The sequence below is a fragment of the Pinus tabuliformis genome, chromosome 9 (assembly GCF_031772625.1).
Source record: "Pinus tabuliformis cultivar Carrire ecotype Pingquan chromosome 9, CPIR1, whole genome shotgun sequence".
NCBI lineage: Eukaryota > Viridiplantae > Streptophyta > Pinopsida > Pinales > Pinaceae > Pinus > Pinus tabuliformis.
Window position 1 is genome coordinate 1,959,112,113 of NC_142307.1, and position 19,581 is coordinate 1,959,131,693.

General features: G+C 35.4%; 1 protein-coding gene across 1 annotated transcript; it reads left to right on the forward strand.

Moving 5' to 3' along the window:
- The first annotated feature begins 3,364 nt into the window (after positions 1-3,364).
- LOC149156830 (FT-interacting protein 3-like) lies at positions 3,365-7,942 on the forward strand. The gene is made up of 2 exons (XM_089438650.1): positions 3,365-3,833; positions 3,979-7,942. The coding sequence occupies exon 2, from the start codon at positions 4,210-4,212 to the stop codon at positions 7,348-7,350; it is 3,141 nt and encodes a 1,046-aa protein (XP_089294776.1). The 5' UTR covers positions 3,365-3,833; positions 3,979-4,209; the 3' UTR covers positions 7,351-7,942.
- Positions 7,943-19,581: the final 11,639 nt, after the last annotated feature.

Below are 19,581 nucleotides of genomic sequence, written 5' to 3' on the forward strand. Positions count from 1 at the left end.
ACTGATCCTCATAAGTCTTCTTAGTATTGAGGCCTCTATTTTTTTCAATTTCCTCTCATATGCAACCTGTGACTTTTCACCTTCCTTTTCTCATATTTTCCATTATTTTCATAAATAAATGTCAATTAATGCATCTTTGCATTTTCAATGCCTTTGTCATTGCCTTTGCCAATTTCCCCTAGCCATAATAAACCAAATGAACACCCATTTTGATGTTTTTTCCGACATTCATCTTAGAATACATGTCCCATAGCCTTGGTATTATTTTGCCTTTATTAACTTTATTACGTGGATTTTTAACTGAGGTTGTTACATGACCCACGGTTCTCAGCACGTAATGGAACCATCGACAAGAGATATGGGGGCAAGCGCATAGCACCATGCCTGCACCCAGGGCACAACGATCAGGTCTTATGTGCGCCTATGGCCCGAGGCCATGTGGTATCGCGGGAACCCAGGGGTGTAAGGCTCGGTGGGGCCGAAGGTCCTATTAAGAAATTTGTTTTAATATTTAATATAAAAAATAAACCACCGCCAATAATGGAGGATCTAACTCGTGACCTATAGGATACTAACCAACGTGCCCACCAATTGGGCTATTACTGTTTTGTTGTCCAATTTGCAGAGCCAAACATTTTTGTAGAGAAATTTACAAGCAGTTTTGGAAAAAGCAGCCTATCTTGGTCATATATCAACATTTTTGAGCTCAAGAAGAGTCTAGATAGGGGGTTTTAGGCATTATGGGCACACATTTGAAGTGTTATTTTTGCATATTGAGACTTGTATGTTGATATATTTGAGCATTTAAGCATATAATAAAAAATCCACCTTTGGAAGCTGGACCCAAAGACGTAGCCCAAGAGGGGTGAACTCCCTTATCAATTTATTGTGTTTGATGTTGCATGCTTGTCTATTTTTAATTGTTTAAATTCTTCAAAATCTACTTAAGTTTGTATGCTTTTGCAATCACAATACATTGCCTAAAAGACATAAACTAGCTTGCAAATCATTTCAATAAGCCTTCATTTTTTATTTTTGGATCAATAATACATCTTATATTCCCCAAATTATATCAAAAAAAAAAAAAAAAACCATAAAAATTAACTAAATTATAATTTTATTTTAAATTACTATTATTATCAATTACAAAACTAATTAATATAATGAGTTAAACATATATACATTTTAAAAAACATGTAACAATATTCTTAAATATGGAAATGCACTCCCACTTTACTCTAGGAAATCTTAATTTGTAAATACATTTTGTTACAATAACATGGGTTAATATCATGGCATATCAATACCACATGTCCACTATGACATGTGTTGATATGACATTTTCTTTAATTAATCAATTTGAGACAAATTAATTAAAATGGCATAATTAACTTGAAGATGAATCTTAACCCTTGATTCATGAATATCCTGGCATATTCCATGGAGATTAAATCTCTACCATCCACCTAATAATTGTTGATAATTAAATTAAAATTGTGTAAGGCTTATTTTGAAATACAAACACACATATCATTTAGTACAATATTCAAATAATAGTTTAATATTTACATAAAAAATTATAAGTTCAACTTAAGTATTTTAGAAATTTTCAAAAGAAGAAGAAAATATATATATATATATAACTTTATCAAGATGAATTTAAAATGGAAATTGAATTTCCCAATGAGGTATTATTATGAGCAAAGCATCTCATGCACATTTGGGAAATGATATAACCATGGGAAACATTATCCATCACTCACATAATCTAGAGAGGCTTGTTGGAGAGACAAGGGAATAGAGTCTACATGGCTCAAGAAGGGCAGTGGAAGATGGTTGTTATGTGCCATAATGCTTCAACTTGGGAGAAAAATTGTCCTTGAGGGCCTAGTAACTTCAAGGTTGTTGTAGACTTCACCATTGTTATGTCGTATCAAAAAATCGCTGATAAGGGTTATGCATAATTTTGTTATGATGGAGCATCGCTTCAAATTGTACAAGGTCAATCCACAAATCCAGAGCTTTGTCATCAGGTTAAATAGAGAGTGATTTATCACCTATCGATACGTTGATTCCATGGTTCTATGTCTTTTAATCTCGATTTAAACTTCTCCTTAGTAGTTATTTATGAGGGTAGTAGGCTTGTTAATTTTTTTCATGTTTTCATTGCTCCATCCCCCATGTGGAGTCTCTTATTTACGCTTTTGCGCACCATCCTTATACTTTAGCTCATTTCCTGACCTCGTCCATTCCTTTGTCTTTTCTGTTTCTTTAATTTCTTTAATTTTTGTCACCATACCCCTTCTAGCTTTGGTCTTATCTCTCGAGGTTACTCTGCCTAGAATCCTCCACCCTGAGACTATATGGTATCTATGTAAGTTGTTTCCTCTACACAAACCTCGTAATTGCATTCTTGAATCCCCTTTTACCTAGATTGTTGTCTCCATTTTAGTCAAAGCTACACTTTCAAGTCTATATATAGTGTCGTCTAGGGGAAAGGTTATCTTTATAGGGCTTCGACTCAACATGTAAAGAGGTAGAGGAAGTCGTAGAAGGTAGAGAGGGAGAAAAGCCTACCCTTATGGCTTGAGGGTGCAAGACATTGCACATGAGGTAGCGAATGAGTATTGGGAGCAAACTACCCCTCAAACCAGAGAACGAACGTCCATTCATGAAGGGGAAATAAGACTTGACCACATTGTCATGCATGATTTTGAGTTCAATGTTGCCAATCGGTGATTAGGTGCAAGACATAGGCCATTCCAGGGCTCATGACACAAAGCACTGGAAGACAAATGAACTATATTAACATATTAAAACTTTGGTTGGCAAGATTCTTCCAGACTAAGATGAAGCCCATGAAAAAATCCTTCTCCAATTAAATGAGATTATACTTCAGTGGAAGGAGATTAAAAGCATACTTCATGCTCTCTCTCCTCACGATCCAAAACCCTTAATTACAATCAATGAATATACTAACCAAATCATGATCATAACTTTCAAGTTTCAAATTAATTGGTTTTGTTTTTCTTTAGTAGAGGATATCAAGTCATACGAGAATAAACATGGCAAATTATTCAAATTTTTATAATACTCTGTATTTATTTTCCTAACTAAATCAACTTAAATTAATATAATAAAATTATTATATTGACAATATTGTCATTAACATTTCTACATCGTTATATTATATTTTTCACACGTTGATATATTTTCTCCTGCATTATTTGTTAGGTGTAAATGACAAAACCATAGTGCCAGAGCTTTGAACTCAAACACCCCATTCTAAAGTGACTTTCTTTTGAAGAAAGAAGTTACACCCATCTAAAAAGCAAAAGGCAAGAGAAGTTACGCTCAGTCAAAAGCGAAAGGTTATACGACGAGAATTTGGTGCAGAAAAGCAAAGTAGTTTTAGTCTCCGAGGTGGACTGCACATTCCATGGTGCCCACGGGAATGGCCCTTGTCACCATTAAAGACAGAATTAACCTTGTGCTTTATTTCTTTATTATTAATTAAATAAAAATATATCTTAAATTGCTGATACTGCCCAGAATCCCCTGAATTTCTAGCCTCGATGTTGGGTGACCATATAGCTGGTTTAGCTGAAACACTGCAACAACTGGAGCTCATATACTACTCATGAATTTTTGGTTCTATGGCCATTTTCTTCAATCTTCGTTCTTTACTAGCTATCTCTAGTATTTAATTTCAGAGAAGACTCATGAGTTGCACCTGCAATTCCCGTAGCCGAAGGATTCTTCACCACCCAATTGGTTTATTTTCATAAAATTCTTCATACAGCTCGTGGGTTGATATTCAAAGACAGATCAAGGTAAGGAGCAATCAGAGAATTTCTATTGTGTTTTGCAGTTTGTTTGGTAGTAAAGTGCATAGTGTAGCAGAAAGACTTATTTAACGAAGATGGTGGCAAGGATTTGTTTGGCTCCCAACTGAATATTTTTCATTAAATCCTGCAGACAGCTCTTGGGTTGATATCCTAATCACAAAAATATCACAAAATTTGTAGAGACATGCTTAATGTATCTTTTGAGTTTGGCAGTTTGCCTGCAAGTGAAGTGCGTGGTGTGAATCAGAGAATGATTAGAGTAATGAAGATGGTATCTGATCAGCACTCAACTGGATTTTTTTCATAGATTCCTGCATACAACTGGTGGGTTGACATTCAAACACAAAGCCAGGTGCTGAGAATGGGCAAAGTCACGAAAATGGTAGTGGAAGTAGTGGACGCCCACGATTTGATGCCGAAGGATGGTCAGGGGTCCTCCAGTCCCTTTGTAGAAGTAGATTATGACAACCAGATGCGCAGAACTCTTACAAAAGAGAAGAACCTTAACCCTGTTTGGAACGAGAAGCTGGTGTTTGATGTGGCTGACCCTGCAAAACTATCCAAACAGGTCATTGATGTCTATGTGTACAGTGAGGAGAAGTCTTTACACCGTAGGACCTTCTTGGGTAAGGTCAGGATTCGTGGAAGTAATATTGTGGATAAAGGTGACGAGCTTGTGCAACCATTTCCATTGCAGAGTAAGATATTTTTTTATTTTGTTAAGGGGGAGATTAGATTGAAGACTTATACTTGTCTTGTGGATAAAGAACCTGATGTTAGTAAAGGAGGAGGAGGAGGAGGTAGTAATGGTTTAGAGGTTGGTACTGGTGGTGGCAGTGGCAGTGGTGGTGGTGCTGATGCTGCTGCTGCTGCAGGTGGTGGTGCGGCTGGTGCTGCTGCAGGTGATGGTAGTGGTGGTGCTGCTGCTTCTGGCAAGGCAGAGGCAGGTGGAAAAACCTTGGCTGTTGAGGACAAGGGGAAGGAGGAAAAAGAGACGAATGAAGAGAAGCAAGAGAAGAAGGAAAAGCCAGTGTTGGAGATGAAAAGTGAATCCAAGCAGCATATCCATAAACAACAGACCACACAACAACCAGGAAAGTTTATTGTCGAGGAGAAGAGGCCTGAACCAAGGCCAGTGATAATGCATAATGTTTCTTCCCAGCCTTTAGATTATGCATTGAAGGAAACCTCCCCACATCTGGGAGACGGGAGAGTCAGGAGTGTTGGTGGATGGGTCAGCAGTTCTGAGCGAGCCAGCACCTATGATTTGGTGGAACAGATGCAGCATCTCTATGTTAGAGTGGTGAGAGCAAAGGGTCTGCCAGCCATGGATATCACTGGAAGCTGTAACCCTTATGTGGAAGTCAGGCTTGGGAACTACAAGGGCACTACCAAACATTTTGAGAAAAATCCAAATCCAGAATGGAATCAGGTGTTTGCTTTCTCCAAGGATAGGGTGCAGTCTTCATTTGTTGAGGTAGTAGTGAAGGACAAGGAATTTGTCAAGGACGATTTCATTGGACGTGTCATTTTTGACCTCAATGACATACCTACCCGAGTGCCTCCTGATAGTCCCCTGGCACCTCAGTGGTATAAGCTGGAGGACAGGAAATCGGATTCTAAGATCAGGGGCGAACTCATGTTGGCAGTATGGATGGGTACACAGGCTGATGAGGCATTTACAGAAGCATGGCATTCGGATGCAGCTGCAATGCACAGCGATGGATTGGTAAACATTCGATCCAAGGTATATGTCTCTCCCAAGTTGTGGTATGTGAGGGTTAATGTTATTGAAGCTCAAGATTTGCTGCCAAGTGACAAGGGGCGTTTCCCTGAGTTCTGTGTCAAGGTGCAGCTTGGAAACCAGATGCTGAAGACGAGGACACTCAAAATTCAAAGCACAAACCCACTGTGGAATGAGGATCTAGTTTTTGTGGCAGCAGAGCCCTTTGAGGAGCATTTAGTCCTGACAGTGGAGGACCATATAGGTCAAAACAAAGATGAAGTTATGGGGAGGACAATTATTCCTATGACAGCAGTTGAGAAACGTTTAGACCATAGACCCATCAATTCCAGATGGTTCAACCTGGAAAAACACAATATCATAGAGGGGGAGCAGAGGAAGAAGGAATTCAGATTTGCCAGTAGAATCCACCTGAGGGTGTCTCTTGATGGTGGATATCATGTCCTTGATGAGTCTACACACTATAGCAGTGATTTGAGGCCTACTGCCAAGCAGTTGTGGAAGCCTCCTATTGGTACCTTGGAAGTTGGTATACTGAACGCAAACACCTTGCTTCCAATGAAGACAAAAGATGGACGGGGTTCTACTGATGCCTACTGTGTTGCAAAATATGGCCAGAAGTGGGTTAGAACCAGGACAATTATAGACAATTTCAACCCAAAGTGGAACGAGCAGTACACCTGGCAAGTTTATGACCCATGCACTGTCATAACAATGGGAGTTTTCGATAACTGTCATCTTCAGGGTGGAACCAATGACAAGGCATCAGGAACTAAGGATTCAAGGATCGGGAAGGTACGCATTCGTCTCTCAACGCTTGAGACTGACCGTGTCTACACGCATTCTTATCCTCTGCTGGCGCTGCATCCCTCTGGGGTTAAAAAGATGGGGGAGCTTCACTTAGCTGTTCGTTTCAGCTGCTCCTCTCTGGTGAATATGATGCATATGTATACAGTTCCTCTGCTGCCCAAGATGCATTACTTACACCCTTTCTCTGTAGGTCAGCTGGAAAGTCTTAGGTACCAAGCTATGAACATAGTGTCCATGAGGCTGAGCAGGGCTGAGCCTCCTTTAAGAAAAGAGGTAGTGGAGTATATGCTGGATCTGAACTCCCAAATGTGGAGTATGCGACGCAGTAAAGCTAACTTTTTCCGCATAATGACTGTGCTATCTGGAGTGATAGCAGTTGGAAAATGGTTTGATCAAATATGTCACTGGAAGAATCCTATGACGACCGTGTTACTGCATGTGCTATTCCTCATTCTGGTATGGTATCCGGAGCTTATACTGCCCACAGTTTTCCTGTATATGTTCTTAATTGGGATATGGTATTTCCGATTCCGGCCCAGACATCCACCTCATATGGATACTCGTCTCTCTCACGCAGAGGCAGTGTTTCCAGAAGAGCTTGATGAAGAATTTGATACTTTTCCTACTTCCAGGTCACCTGATCTTGTGAGGAGTAGATATGATAGGTTAAGAAGTGTTGCGGGGCGTATACAGACTGTAGTCGGAGACATAGCTACTCAAGGAGAAAGGTTCCAGAGTCTCTTGAGCTGGAGGGACCCCCGTGCTACTACTATATATATCATATTTTGCTTGTTTGCTGCAATAGTTCTTTATGTCACACCCTTTCGAGTGGTGGCAGTGCTTTCAGGTCTATATGTGTTGCGCCATCCGAGATTTCGGCACAAGATTCCCTCGGTGCCCATCAATTTCTTCAGACGGTTACCTGCACGAACCGATAGTCTGTTGTGAGCGGTTAGTTAAGGGCAATAACCATCGGGAGCTTGAATTCTGGTGTTACTGCTTTATCCATTTTCTCCACAAATAAGAACTAATGTTCCTTCTCTATTTAGTCAGTTATTCAAGTTGCTGCTCAATTGTGGGAATAGCAAGTTGGCTTGAGAAAATCTGTGATTGTAACATGTCTGATGGCAAAGTGGATGTTTGTAGGAATAATCTGTATTTACAGATAATGGCAGATGGAACCTGTCTCCCCAGGCTAGTGTGACTAAAATTTTAGAATACATGTAGGGTAGTCTGTGATTTGTTTGTGGGTTTTGTGTATTATGCCTTTCTGTTCTCTCCTGGAACTTTTTTAAGGATATTTTGTCCAGGGAAGCAAACCCTTTCTGGCTGCACATTGGCATTCAGTAAGATGAATTTGTTCGAGTTGTGAAAACATGATACTGAATGTAAAATTTATGTGAGCAGCTTTATTTTGCACATAGGTTCCATCATGGTATATGATGGCATTTTGCTTGCTATTGTTACTGTCTAATTTACTCCGTTGGAAAATAGAACCATTTCGTATCTGATGAGTGGTTGAAGTAATAGCGTGAGTCCTGTCAGTGTCGCATGAATAGTTGAAGCAATTTGTTTGGTAGGTTATTTCAGGGTGTTATCTGCAGTTATAGGGTGGCGTATTGAAGAATTTTCCTCTATTATCAGCTGGAAGTTGGAAGGAATAGTGTTAGTGACTTGTCATTAGTTTCGCTTCATTATGGTGCTTGGGGTTTCACAGTTGCAATCTATAAAGAGCCCAAGGAAAATTTATGTTTATTATCAATCTATGTCATATCAAACTTGAAGGGTCAGGTGGGGCCAAGTCTTCTAAAGATATCCCCCTAATTGCAGGGGAGAACATACCATAAAACACAAAATAATAGTAAAAATACATTCATAAAGTTAAGAGGTACATAACTCAGTGATTACAAAACACTTAGCATGTAATTCATGTAAGAAGTTTGGTTTACCCTTGCAAGATCATTTCTTGTTGAGCTGATTGCAGAGTTGGTTTTGCTTTGCTATTCCTGCCTATAGCTGTTTATAAAGTCTCCATGTGAGCTTTATTTTTCCTTAGGCTTCGTGCAGTGTAAGAATCAGGCTTGGGATTTGATGGTCTGCTATGACTGTCAAGCTAATTTTTGTTGGCAGACTTAGTTTTGACAATCCTCGTTAACATTTTTCTTAATAAATATGAGCTTCCATCCTAAATTTGTTTAGCATTGAAGATGGGTAGGATTTTAGTCCTCAGGGATACTGTGAGTTATGGAGGCATGCTTTGACTCTAGGTCATAGTCTGAAGGGTGACCAGCCACACTGAAATGCATCTAATTAAAGAGTTTAGAATTTCTGACCATTGCTTCCTAAGCATCCAGTAGAAACAAAAAGTTTATCGATAATTTAACAATATAAAGAAACTAATCCTTATTGCATTTACAATATCTTTATGAGCTTCAACAAACACCTTATAGAAAACTTCCTTCTCTGTATTGCATATTCTAAAGGAATAATATACATATTATTTATGGTCTGTTTTAGATGTGTCTTTCTAAGTCCTGCATCAATTTTAAATCATATTTCCTTGTTAAGTTTTCAGAACAAAGTGAATTACAAAAAGTTTCAAAGAAGAAAAATTGTTCTATGGAGGTTCAAACTTATCTTGACCCATTATCTGAAGGGAAGTTGTGCAAGGGTTATGAATCAGAAATCATGCATACACAGATTTGTTCCAATATCCTTATGGTTTCTGGGCTTTTGGCTGTGTTCATTAATGTTTGCTTCCACATTGTGCAATGGTGCATTAACATTACGAGGTTGTGATGACATCAGCAAATCAATTAGATGCAAGAGTTCAAGTTTAGATATTATATAGGCATGAATGTGTTGTAGAGGCCGCTCCTACGTTATTCATGCGGAGGCTGCTCCTACGTTATTCATGCAGAGGCTGCTCCTACATCAATGGATCAACATCTTTTAAATTCAAGTTTTCATTTTTGGAATGAAATTCTAACATGTATTGGAATATTGTTGGCATATTAATAGATGAAGTAGCAGCAATTTCTAGTATCCTTGAATAAGATTGCTTGGTGGAAGTATCAACTTTCAAAAATTTATTTGATGACCATGATGATTATGTTTATTAAAATTAATTTTGTTTTATTAGGTTTTTAAGAAAAGATGTTGAGGACATAGTTGAAGTGTTTTTGACTTTTATTTTTCTGTTTGAAAAAATTGGAGAAAAGCTTTCTCATATCTTCATGGTTTTCATTAGGAAGGTTGGTTTGTTACAAATATTTTGAAATTAAGATATAATGTGGATGTACATAAGACATTCTAAGAGAAAGCGTTTTTCATCATCAAATCTTTAGTATCACAAAGATGATAGATTCTTTCATCTCATGACATTTTATGAATGGTCCAATGTCTTGTTTCGTTATGGAGCTTGTGAGCGATGTTGATATTCTTCTTTATGCTAGAGATAGCAAAAAGATATTTTGATTTTTTTAATTAAGATTAATGACCTTTGAAGTATCTTATTTTCCTATTATCCTCTAAGTCTTTATCACACCACAATTTCTCCTCGAATTTTGCTGCAATGTTATTTTAATGATGTCAATATTAAGTAGAGTGTCATTCTTCTTTATTTCCCAATGATTTAGCCAAGACTTGGAAATTTTATGCCAAACACTTAAGGAAAGGGGACAACCTTGATTAACTCCTTTATTACAAATAATTAGCCAATAAACCTTCAATATTCTTGAACTTAGCAATAACATTCTTTTACAACCTTATTGTAGCAGCCCTCAACTCAAATGAAATATTTAACTATTGTAATCTATTCCAAAGGTTAATTATGTGCACTATGTCAAATGCTTTCCTAAATACAAGGAAACAACACAAGAGCTTGGATTTCTTATTACAACATTCCTTTATGATGATTCTAAGCATAGCCAAGCAATCCACTATTGTCTAATAAGTTCTAAAACTAGCCTAGTCTTTAGCCCTTTCATCTAGACTTTGTAACCATATGCTAATCTTGTTTCGAAAATAATTCCATATAACTTGGTTACGAGAGGGTTAATCATATTAGTACTATAATAAGAGGGGTTTTTATCCCCGCATTTAAAATAGGAACAATGAAGCTCTAAATCCATGATTAGGGGAAATCCTACTTGACCACTAGATTAAAGAGCTTGTGAATGTGAGGGATGAGGCTACATCTTCTAATTTTTAGGATTTCTATTTGATAGCCTTTGATGTTCTTAGTTTTCCCTTGGCAAGTTGTTTAACCCAAAACTATAGGCCTTCCAAAGAATAAGTAAAAGAAAATGCACTCTTGCTTTGTGATAAGAGTTTGAAAGTTGTCCATGGCATTAGGTGATTCATAGAGCTTCTTATTATAAGAATCTCAATACCTTGACAAAATCATATCATTACTTTTTTTTGTTTTATGGGTTAGGATTTTCCCCCAAAATATTTTATGATCAAATTTAGAAAGATGTAAAAGCTTCTTGTTTTATGTTTATATAATATGTTTTTCCCTCTTTTAATCAACGTTTTGTAATTATATAATGACATTGTTTGTATATCCTTAAAGTAATAGTTATATTTTTATGAGAAATCAAATCTAGTGGACATGGAAGATTCATCACTCTAACATCGAATTGAATGACACACTTGGCTCATCATTGGTGCTAATGGACTTAGATCAATGGCATGCTAAGTTGTTGTAGTTGTTATGTTGGGAATGTGTTGATTGAGCTAGGCTAAGCTTGGCATTTGTGCAAACTTTGAGCAAAAATGTGCTAGAGATATTTGTGCATGGATCATCTCCCACCCTACTCAAGAATAATGCAATTGATGAAAAGCAACTGTGTTATGATAACAAAGTGTCGTTTTAGGAAACAACTAAAGCTGATTGGATGAAACCAACAAAGCATAACTAAACAATGAACCGAGCAAAGTCTAGTCTCTGATAGCCTCGAAGTAGTGAAGGATGTAAAGGGAGGTCATGCTTAGGTGAGCAATAGCCCTGGGCCTAAGCTCTATATTTCTATTTTCAATTGTGAAATATATGGTAAAGTTATCTTAGAGCACAAAAAATTATGTTAATCGTAACCTAAGTTTGAGGCACCATATTTGAGTGAAACTAGTTACTCATATGAAACTCTAGTTTCTAGTACTCATTTTTGGTTTTTCATGAGTAAGTTATTTCCTTAGAAACACCTTTATTTCGAAAGAACCCTAGTAATTTATTCAAGAAACCATTAGCTTTTCCGGTAAGTCATGTATAAAGAAACAATGACATAAATGAAAAAATGAGAAAAACAATTAAGAAAAAATGAAGCATTATGGCAAGTTTGTTACCCTTAACTTGACTTTTGGTTGGTTGAGTATAGCTTAGCTTAATTTGGTCTATCAATGGCTATGTTTGAAAAAATGGCTAGTCATCAAGCCATTTGGTAGGAGTGAAATTCTGTGAGAATGCAATGCATAGTGATGTTGTTATGACATTGTGAACAGATTTTGGGGAAAGGATTTAAGTTGCTTGCTTTGGGACAACCCAACGTCACAATTTGAAACCTTTAGTATGAATGATTTGTTGTTCTTGTGCTAGTTTTGTCAAAGTGGTCGAATAATAATGACTATTTTTTCATTTTTACTTGCTTCATTTTTTCTCAATTGTAACCCTAAAACCTAATTGCTAAAATAATTTTATAACCTCATGAAATATCATTGTTATCACACATTTTTATGAAAGCATACAAAAGATTGTGTAATTACCACCAAAGTTTGAGAGCATTTGCAAATACTTATGTGTGACTATGTCTAAGTCATTGTTTATTATATTGTATTGTTTGAGAATTTTGAGGTTTGAGAGGTTAGAAGTGAACATTAGACTCTTGGAGTTTGGCGAGTTGAGTTTAAATGTTGGAGACTCGAGGAAAACATCAACCCAATATCACATTTCAACGATAATTTATCTAGCTTCACTTTACACTACATAATAGAGTCGCACACGGTTGATATTTATTTCCAATTTTATATGTTATTTTTTTATTTTTATTTTAAATATTTAATTTTTCTTCTATAATATTATGATTGTTTTTTATCATTATTCTTTAGTTTTCATGTCTTATTATTTTTTAAAATTTTGTTGTTGAAAAAAAATATTAAAAATTTATGTGCACTCTACTTCTACTTTCCATGATAAAAAATATAATGATTTTCTAATTATTTCTCGAGAACTTAATTGCTCCCAAAAATTAAAAAACTCTTACATCCTCGTAGACACCCTCCTCTTTATATAGTAAAGGGGATAATAGCCTTCCCAATTACTTATCGGGATATCAAGATTTTTGAGTTTAGTTACTCAAAAAATAGTATTAAAACAGTGTGGCCACTTTTCCTTTCGTCGTAAATGGAATAGACATGCATGAATTTTTAGATAACTAAGAGCATGAAAATGATTGCGTTGTTAGTTATAAATTTGGATGGAAACAAAGTTATTAATTTAATGAGAATTTTACTGGTTATTTTTATTTTTGAATTTAAAAAAATGATATTATTTTAATGATTTTTTTATCTTGAATCAAAAAATAGTATTATTGGTAACAATTTTTTTTGGGATACTTAAAATTTTGACATATAAAAGTTCAGTCTTAATAACCAATATTATTGCAAGACAAACTTTTAGATTGATTTTCAAATCCCAAAATGATATTACCAATAGCAATAATGTTTTTTTAATGTTAAAATTGCAACTTAAGTAAGTCAAAGGATCTTAGCTCAGGTTGTTCAATGAACAATTTGTTTCCATCCTATGAGGGTTCAAGTCTAGACATGTTGTCACTGGTCCATTCTCGTTTTTGAAGATTCTCTAGAAATACTTAATTAAAATAATGGTTTTGGCCACTTAACACTAATACAAATTTAAAAAATTCAAAAACAACTCCTAAATCTTTCCATGAAAATTATCATAAATTGAAAAAAAAAAAAAAAAACTGCAGATAAACTTTTTTATTTAAAAAAAAAATTCCATGTGTAATGCTAAGAGGGTGGGGGTATGATGAGATGGGGAGGGAAAGGAGACAGCATCAGTAATGAGGTGAAGACAGTTTTTAGTGGGGACGAGAGTTGGTAATGAGGGGAGTACAATTTCTAGTTTCTAGTGCGGATGGGGTGCAGTGGAAGGGGATGGGGTAGGTAACTAAGGAAGAAACAATTACTTGTCTTCTACTGAAACTGATATTTTTTAATTGGTTTTTTTTAATATTGTATTTTTTTATTTTTTTAATTATTTAAAAAAAATAAAGTTTTTTTTTGGTTTTTTTTTAAACATGGCTTTTCAGAAGAAAAAAAAATTCTAGATTTATATTTGATTTATTTATTTATTTTTAGAAATAATTAATAAATAAATTTCCAAGTCATGATTAAAGAGTTGATTTGAGTTTTTCATTAATGATTATATTAACTATTAACGCAATTAAGTTGTAATTTTAATTGAAAAAAAAAAACCATAATATCACTTTTTTATTTGAGCATCAATTTTAACTTTTTTGTTTAGAATAATAGCAATTCTCAAAATCAAAATTTTAGACAAATTAGATTGATGATAGTAATAGTAATATTATTTTCTAATTCAAACATTAGTTTTGATATGTATGTGTACTTTTTGGTTTAGAATAATATCAATTCTCAAGATCAAAATTTTAAACAAATTAGATTGTTAATAGTAATAGTAATATTATTTTCTAATTCAAACATTAATTTTGATATTTTTACTTTTATGTGTTTTCACTAGGATAGTGTTTTTCATTAGTTTAGCTAATATGATGAAATTTTTTCCCATTTCTAAAGTGTTCTCTTAGTTTTCATTTTTTCATAACGGATAACATATTCCTTGCCACATGCAACAACTTTCGAGGATGGAAGTCAGCCCAATGTAAGAGCAAGCTCCAATTTTCAAAAATGAAATGTTCATGAGAATGGAGTAGTCTTTAACGCGACTTTTTGAAAGCCTTTCCGGCGATTTTTTCCGGTGAAAATCCGGCAGTAATTTATTGGAATCCAAATTTGATAGCTAATTTTTGCACAATGAAACCGTCCCAGGGGTTTTTCAGGGTGCTGAATCCGAATATGCAGTTAAAAAACCATTTTAACTGCAACAAATCATGATTTCATCTCAATTTCTTCCCCCGGATTCCGTCATCGGAATCTCAAAAAGTCGCATTATAGACAACTCCCATGAGAATTTGGTGTATAGAGTCAAATAAAGCTAGGTCACGGGTAGCAATCCCAAAATCCAATATATTACCCCACTTATTAATAGAATTAAACATTTGTATTGTTTGTAAATGGATTTCTATCTAGGTCTTAAATAATTTATTTTATATTTTAATATATTATCAATTTTATTGACAAAATTAAAAATTTATTATTATAAAATTTATTAACAAAATTAAAAAGATATTATTTTGTTTATAAAATTTTATTTTATTTTTATAATTATAAAATTTAGTAAGCAAATTAATTTAATATTTTTAGTTATATTAAATGCCAATAAAGTTGAAGTTTTTGTTTTTTTTTTTCAAAAAAATAATTATGAATTATTAGTTTGTAGTTATGTCACAGTGCAATTTTGAATGAATTTAGTATTATTTTTGTTAATAGTGTTTTTTTAAAGCCTCATAAAAATTTTATCTTTCAAAAATTTAAATAACAATTGCATATTATTTTCCCTTCTAATCTTGAAGTACCAAAAAAAATTTGTACAAAATGAGAATTACAGTTTTGCAAGAGGCAAAAATGAAGAATTCTATGCATTTAACTCTCGTTCATGATGATGATGGTTAACGTCCGCTGAGACCAAACATTGGTCTATCGGACCTAAAGAAACAAAATATTTATTTTGATTTAAGATTTTATTCCTATGCTCAAAAAGCTTGGAGAGAAGTCTCCCAAGCTCGCTATAATTTTGACATTGTAAAAGGCTAGGAAGGTCAGTATTGTAACAAAGATTGTGAAATTGAGATCTAATGTGGTTGTACGCGGGGCACTGTAAGAGGAAGTGGTTTTCATCCTCGATGTTCCTATTCTCACATATATGGCAGATCCTTTCCATCCATGGCGTTTTAGGAACTACCCAACGACCTGTTTCACTATGGAGCTCATGAGAATTCGTTCTAATCTTTGCTATATTAATTTTCTTCCTTGAGCTAGTTAAAATAGAGAGATACTTTTGATCTTCTAGAGTGGGGTTGATGACCTTCTTATAATAACTTAATTTTCTTTTAGCCGCTAAATCTTTCTCACACCGCATTTTTCTTTGAACTTAGAAGTAACAATATCTTTAATGTTATTTATGTTTTGCAATGCATCATTCTCGTTGATCTCCCAATAGTTTAACCAAGCCCTTGTGTCTTTATGCCACCCCCATTGAGCCTTAGGTGGTTTTGGCTGGAATTTAAAGCTAGCTTAGGAAGTCTATGATCGTCTATGTTATTGAGTTTGTGTTTGTACAGCAGAAACCTAATCATAGCTAGGCTCTCAATAGGGGAAAGACTTGCTTCTATAAGGAGAATAGGATAGGGTGTATTACTTTTAATTTTCAGGTTATAAGTTATAAAAAACTTTTGGATTTGCTCAATATTTCTCCATGATTCTCTGGGGATGCTGCAACCCCAAACCTCACAGCCAAATAAGATAACAGGAGTGACTAAAGTTTCAAAGAGGAACTTCTTTTTATCCCACATTACGAGGTTTGTTGTTTTACAATTATTTTCAAGACCAAAAGAAGCTTTCCACCCCCCATTAATCCTTTTCTCAATGCTATGGTTCCAGTTGAGCTTGTGATGAATATCAATTCCTCGGTACTTGTAAGAATACACTTCCTCCAAGTTATTATTGTCATACATAAAATTAGCGTAAGTGTCCTTCTTGGATTTGATAATCATAACTTTTGTTTTCTCAGTGTTAACAGTATACCCATGGTAGAGCAGAAATCCTTAAGAAGCCTGAGTTGCTTATCAAGATCAGATGAGCACCTTGCCAAAAGAACAATATCATCAGCATAGAGAAGAAGGATGACGACTATCCCAGCTAAGATCGTGCCATCACATCCTGCTTCCTCTAAATAGCCTTCAAGCTTATCGATGTAAATGCCATGGTAATTCACAAGGCCCCCATTTTCGTACTACATGGCCATTTAAGGATCCATTGGGAAGGAACATTTGAAGTCAAATTCAAGGTTTGATTGAAGTTAGATTCAAGGCTGGAATTAAAACACTTTCATATTTAGGGTTGGAACTAAACATTTCAATGAAAATTTTCAATCAATGGACAAATTTGATCATTTTTAATGAGCAAAGTCGAATTGCAGCACTGCTTTGATCTATTAAATTATGGGTGTCTTAAACTGTTAAGTAGTGTTAATTGACACGACATTCACTTAGAAACAATGTAGCTTGCAAGTAATGTTGCAACCAACTAGTAACCTGTAAATAATGTTGCAATTCTATTACATTATAAAATAAGTCCCTCACCAGTGAAAAATGATTCCAATCCAATGAATAATGTTATGACTGACTAGTAACCTATATGTCGACATCTAATAAATCTAAATAATTTGAACTCAAATCTATTATATTGTACATTGGGTTCTCAAGCAGAGAAAAATAGCAAAGAGAGCAATAGGGTAAAGTAAGTGACATGTTTGCTTTCAGCGTTGAAGAGGAGCCTTGAACAATACACTAGGGTTTGTGTTACTTATTTAGTGTCTTATTTGTTTATCTGTACCCTTGAAAAGGAATGAAATGAATCTTTCACTAAAATTTCAAACTTATATTCCTTGACTATAAAGTACAGAACTTTCAAAAGATATAAAACGATTATATAGCCCTAAAGCTAGATTAAGCCACATAAATTCAACTCAGTAGAAGATGTAGAAGTGATATTCATTCCATGTTGTCCTTTATTTAAATTGACATTCTTTAAGGCACAAACTAAAAAAGGGAAAGTTATCGATGAAAGTGAAGTGCTTTTTCAATGGTTTTTAAATAGATATTAAATGGTCTAAAATATAAATATGTTATCTTTTTTAAGTGGATAATAATATAATTTTCAAGGTATCTTTCAAATAAAATTTGCTTACTTGAAGTTTGCATAAAAATATTTAATTAGGCCGATAAGCCTTTCTTTTGAATCAGTTCGCCTAGGATATTTGTCTACCTTTTTTGTTTAAGTGTGACATCTATTCACCATATGACCTTAGATTTTACGGCTGACATATGTGCACATATGACCCACATTTTACAGCTAGCCTCACATTTTTTCATACTCTGCCGTGGGGAAAAATATAAATTCCAATAAAGTAAAAGTGTCCTGAGATTTATTATACAAGGCCAATCATAAAATTCAAAGGCAACAATTCAACAGCTAGGGTGTATTGCCCTGATGCTCTGTAGAATGAAAAATAAATGCAGGTGGTAGCAATTCGAAGGTAAGAGACGGTGGAATTAGATTTACATTGTGAGAACAAGCGGGAATAGAACTCCTAACCTACAGATCTCACAGAATTATTCAGTTAATTAAGATCAAAATAACATGGGAATAAAAAAAAATAAGTTATTTATAAACATATACTTGCTTTCCAATAGATTCAACTCAGCCACGTTTGTCTATAAACAAAGTAGTATAATTGATTTGAATTTTTTTGGTAATATTTTCATTAACATTGACATTTGATAGCATAATATTGAATTTTGCTTTAAATATTGAATTTTGCTTTAAATGTATAAATAGACTTAGTATCTAAAAATTCTCAAAAAAAAATTAGTGGATTACATATTCAAAATTAATAATTTCAAAAAAATACCTACCAAAAAAACTTGTAACTATTAAATTATTGATTATAAAACTACTAAATTGTAAATCAAGTTTAAATGACAATAAGAAATTATTATACATTTACAAAAACATATAATAAGATTTTTAACCATGCAGATACACTCCCACTTTACTATGTTTGCAAATAGGCTTTGTTACAATACCATGGCTTATGAATACCATATGTGCCAAAAAAACCATAACACTTGTTAATGTGACATTTTCTTTGATTAATCAATTTAACTTAAATGAAAAAAGAACATATCTATTTTGGAGTTGAATCTCAACTTTTTATTTATGCATACTACTAATAATAGTGTACATTATTCTATCTCGATCGGGATGCGGGCCGACAGCTGGGAGCGCAAGGGTGTAGTAATGAAGAGTACCTGGGCACTTAATACCATTGTCCCCACGTGCTCAAGGCAGGGGGTGCGGTGACCCTTGGCATGATTGCATGCTGGGGAGGTGGGCAAGGTGGCGGGACTGGAGGCAAGGCAGGGTATAACGGACGGAGAGGCATTTCAACATGCAGTGTTAGCATGATAGATTGCAGAGAAGGGTGGTGGCTCAGAGCTGGTGGTGATCGTCAGAACGTGAAGAACCAAGGTTGTCGTCGAACAACTACGGACTTCGGGTATGTTATTCAACTCCACCTCAAACCTGTAATTATGGTCTTGCTGGGGTTTAGCTGGAATGCAAGAGGTTATGTCTAGGGGATAGGAAATTGTTGGTGGCAATGGGGCAGGTAATTGCTCGCCATGGCCTAGTTCTGCATTTTTACCTTATGTCAAATGGGTGATACCCATGATAGTTGGGGGGACAATTGCCTTCTGTTAGGATGGGAAGTTTCGCGCTCTAGCAACAAGGGGGGATAAGCTTGTCTGTCGCAGGGTAATGCAAGAGGGGAAATGTCGCAGTGATGGGGGCAGGGGAAAGCAACTGGTAGGTAGCCTAGGATGTAGTGATACCTGAGAATCACATAGTAAGCATTGGGCTACCTGGAACCCATACCGGAGTGAGGGTAAGACCAGACATTATGGGTGGAGACCCAATTGGGGGGGACAGAGAGGCAAGAGCTCTAAGGCTGAGGCAAAGGAGGAAAGGTACCTGATACATAGCTGGCATGTAATAGAACACAAGGGGGGACTGCGAGCTTGGCATGGGCATGGGAGGGTAGACCTGCATACGACCGAGCGAAATGGAGAGGGGGGAAAGGGCGCTTCAAGGGGCTGGGTTCAGGGCCTTTCCCATTGGGGGTTGCAGGCTCTGACCCACCCCAACATGACTGTGGGGAGAACTGGCAGAGAAGAG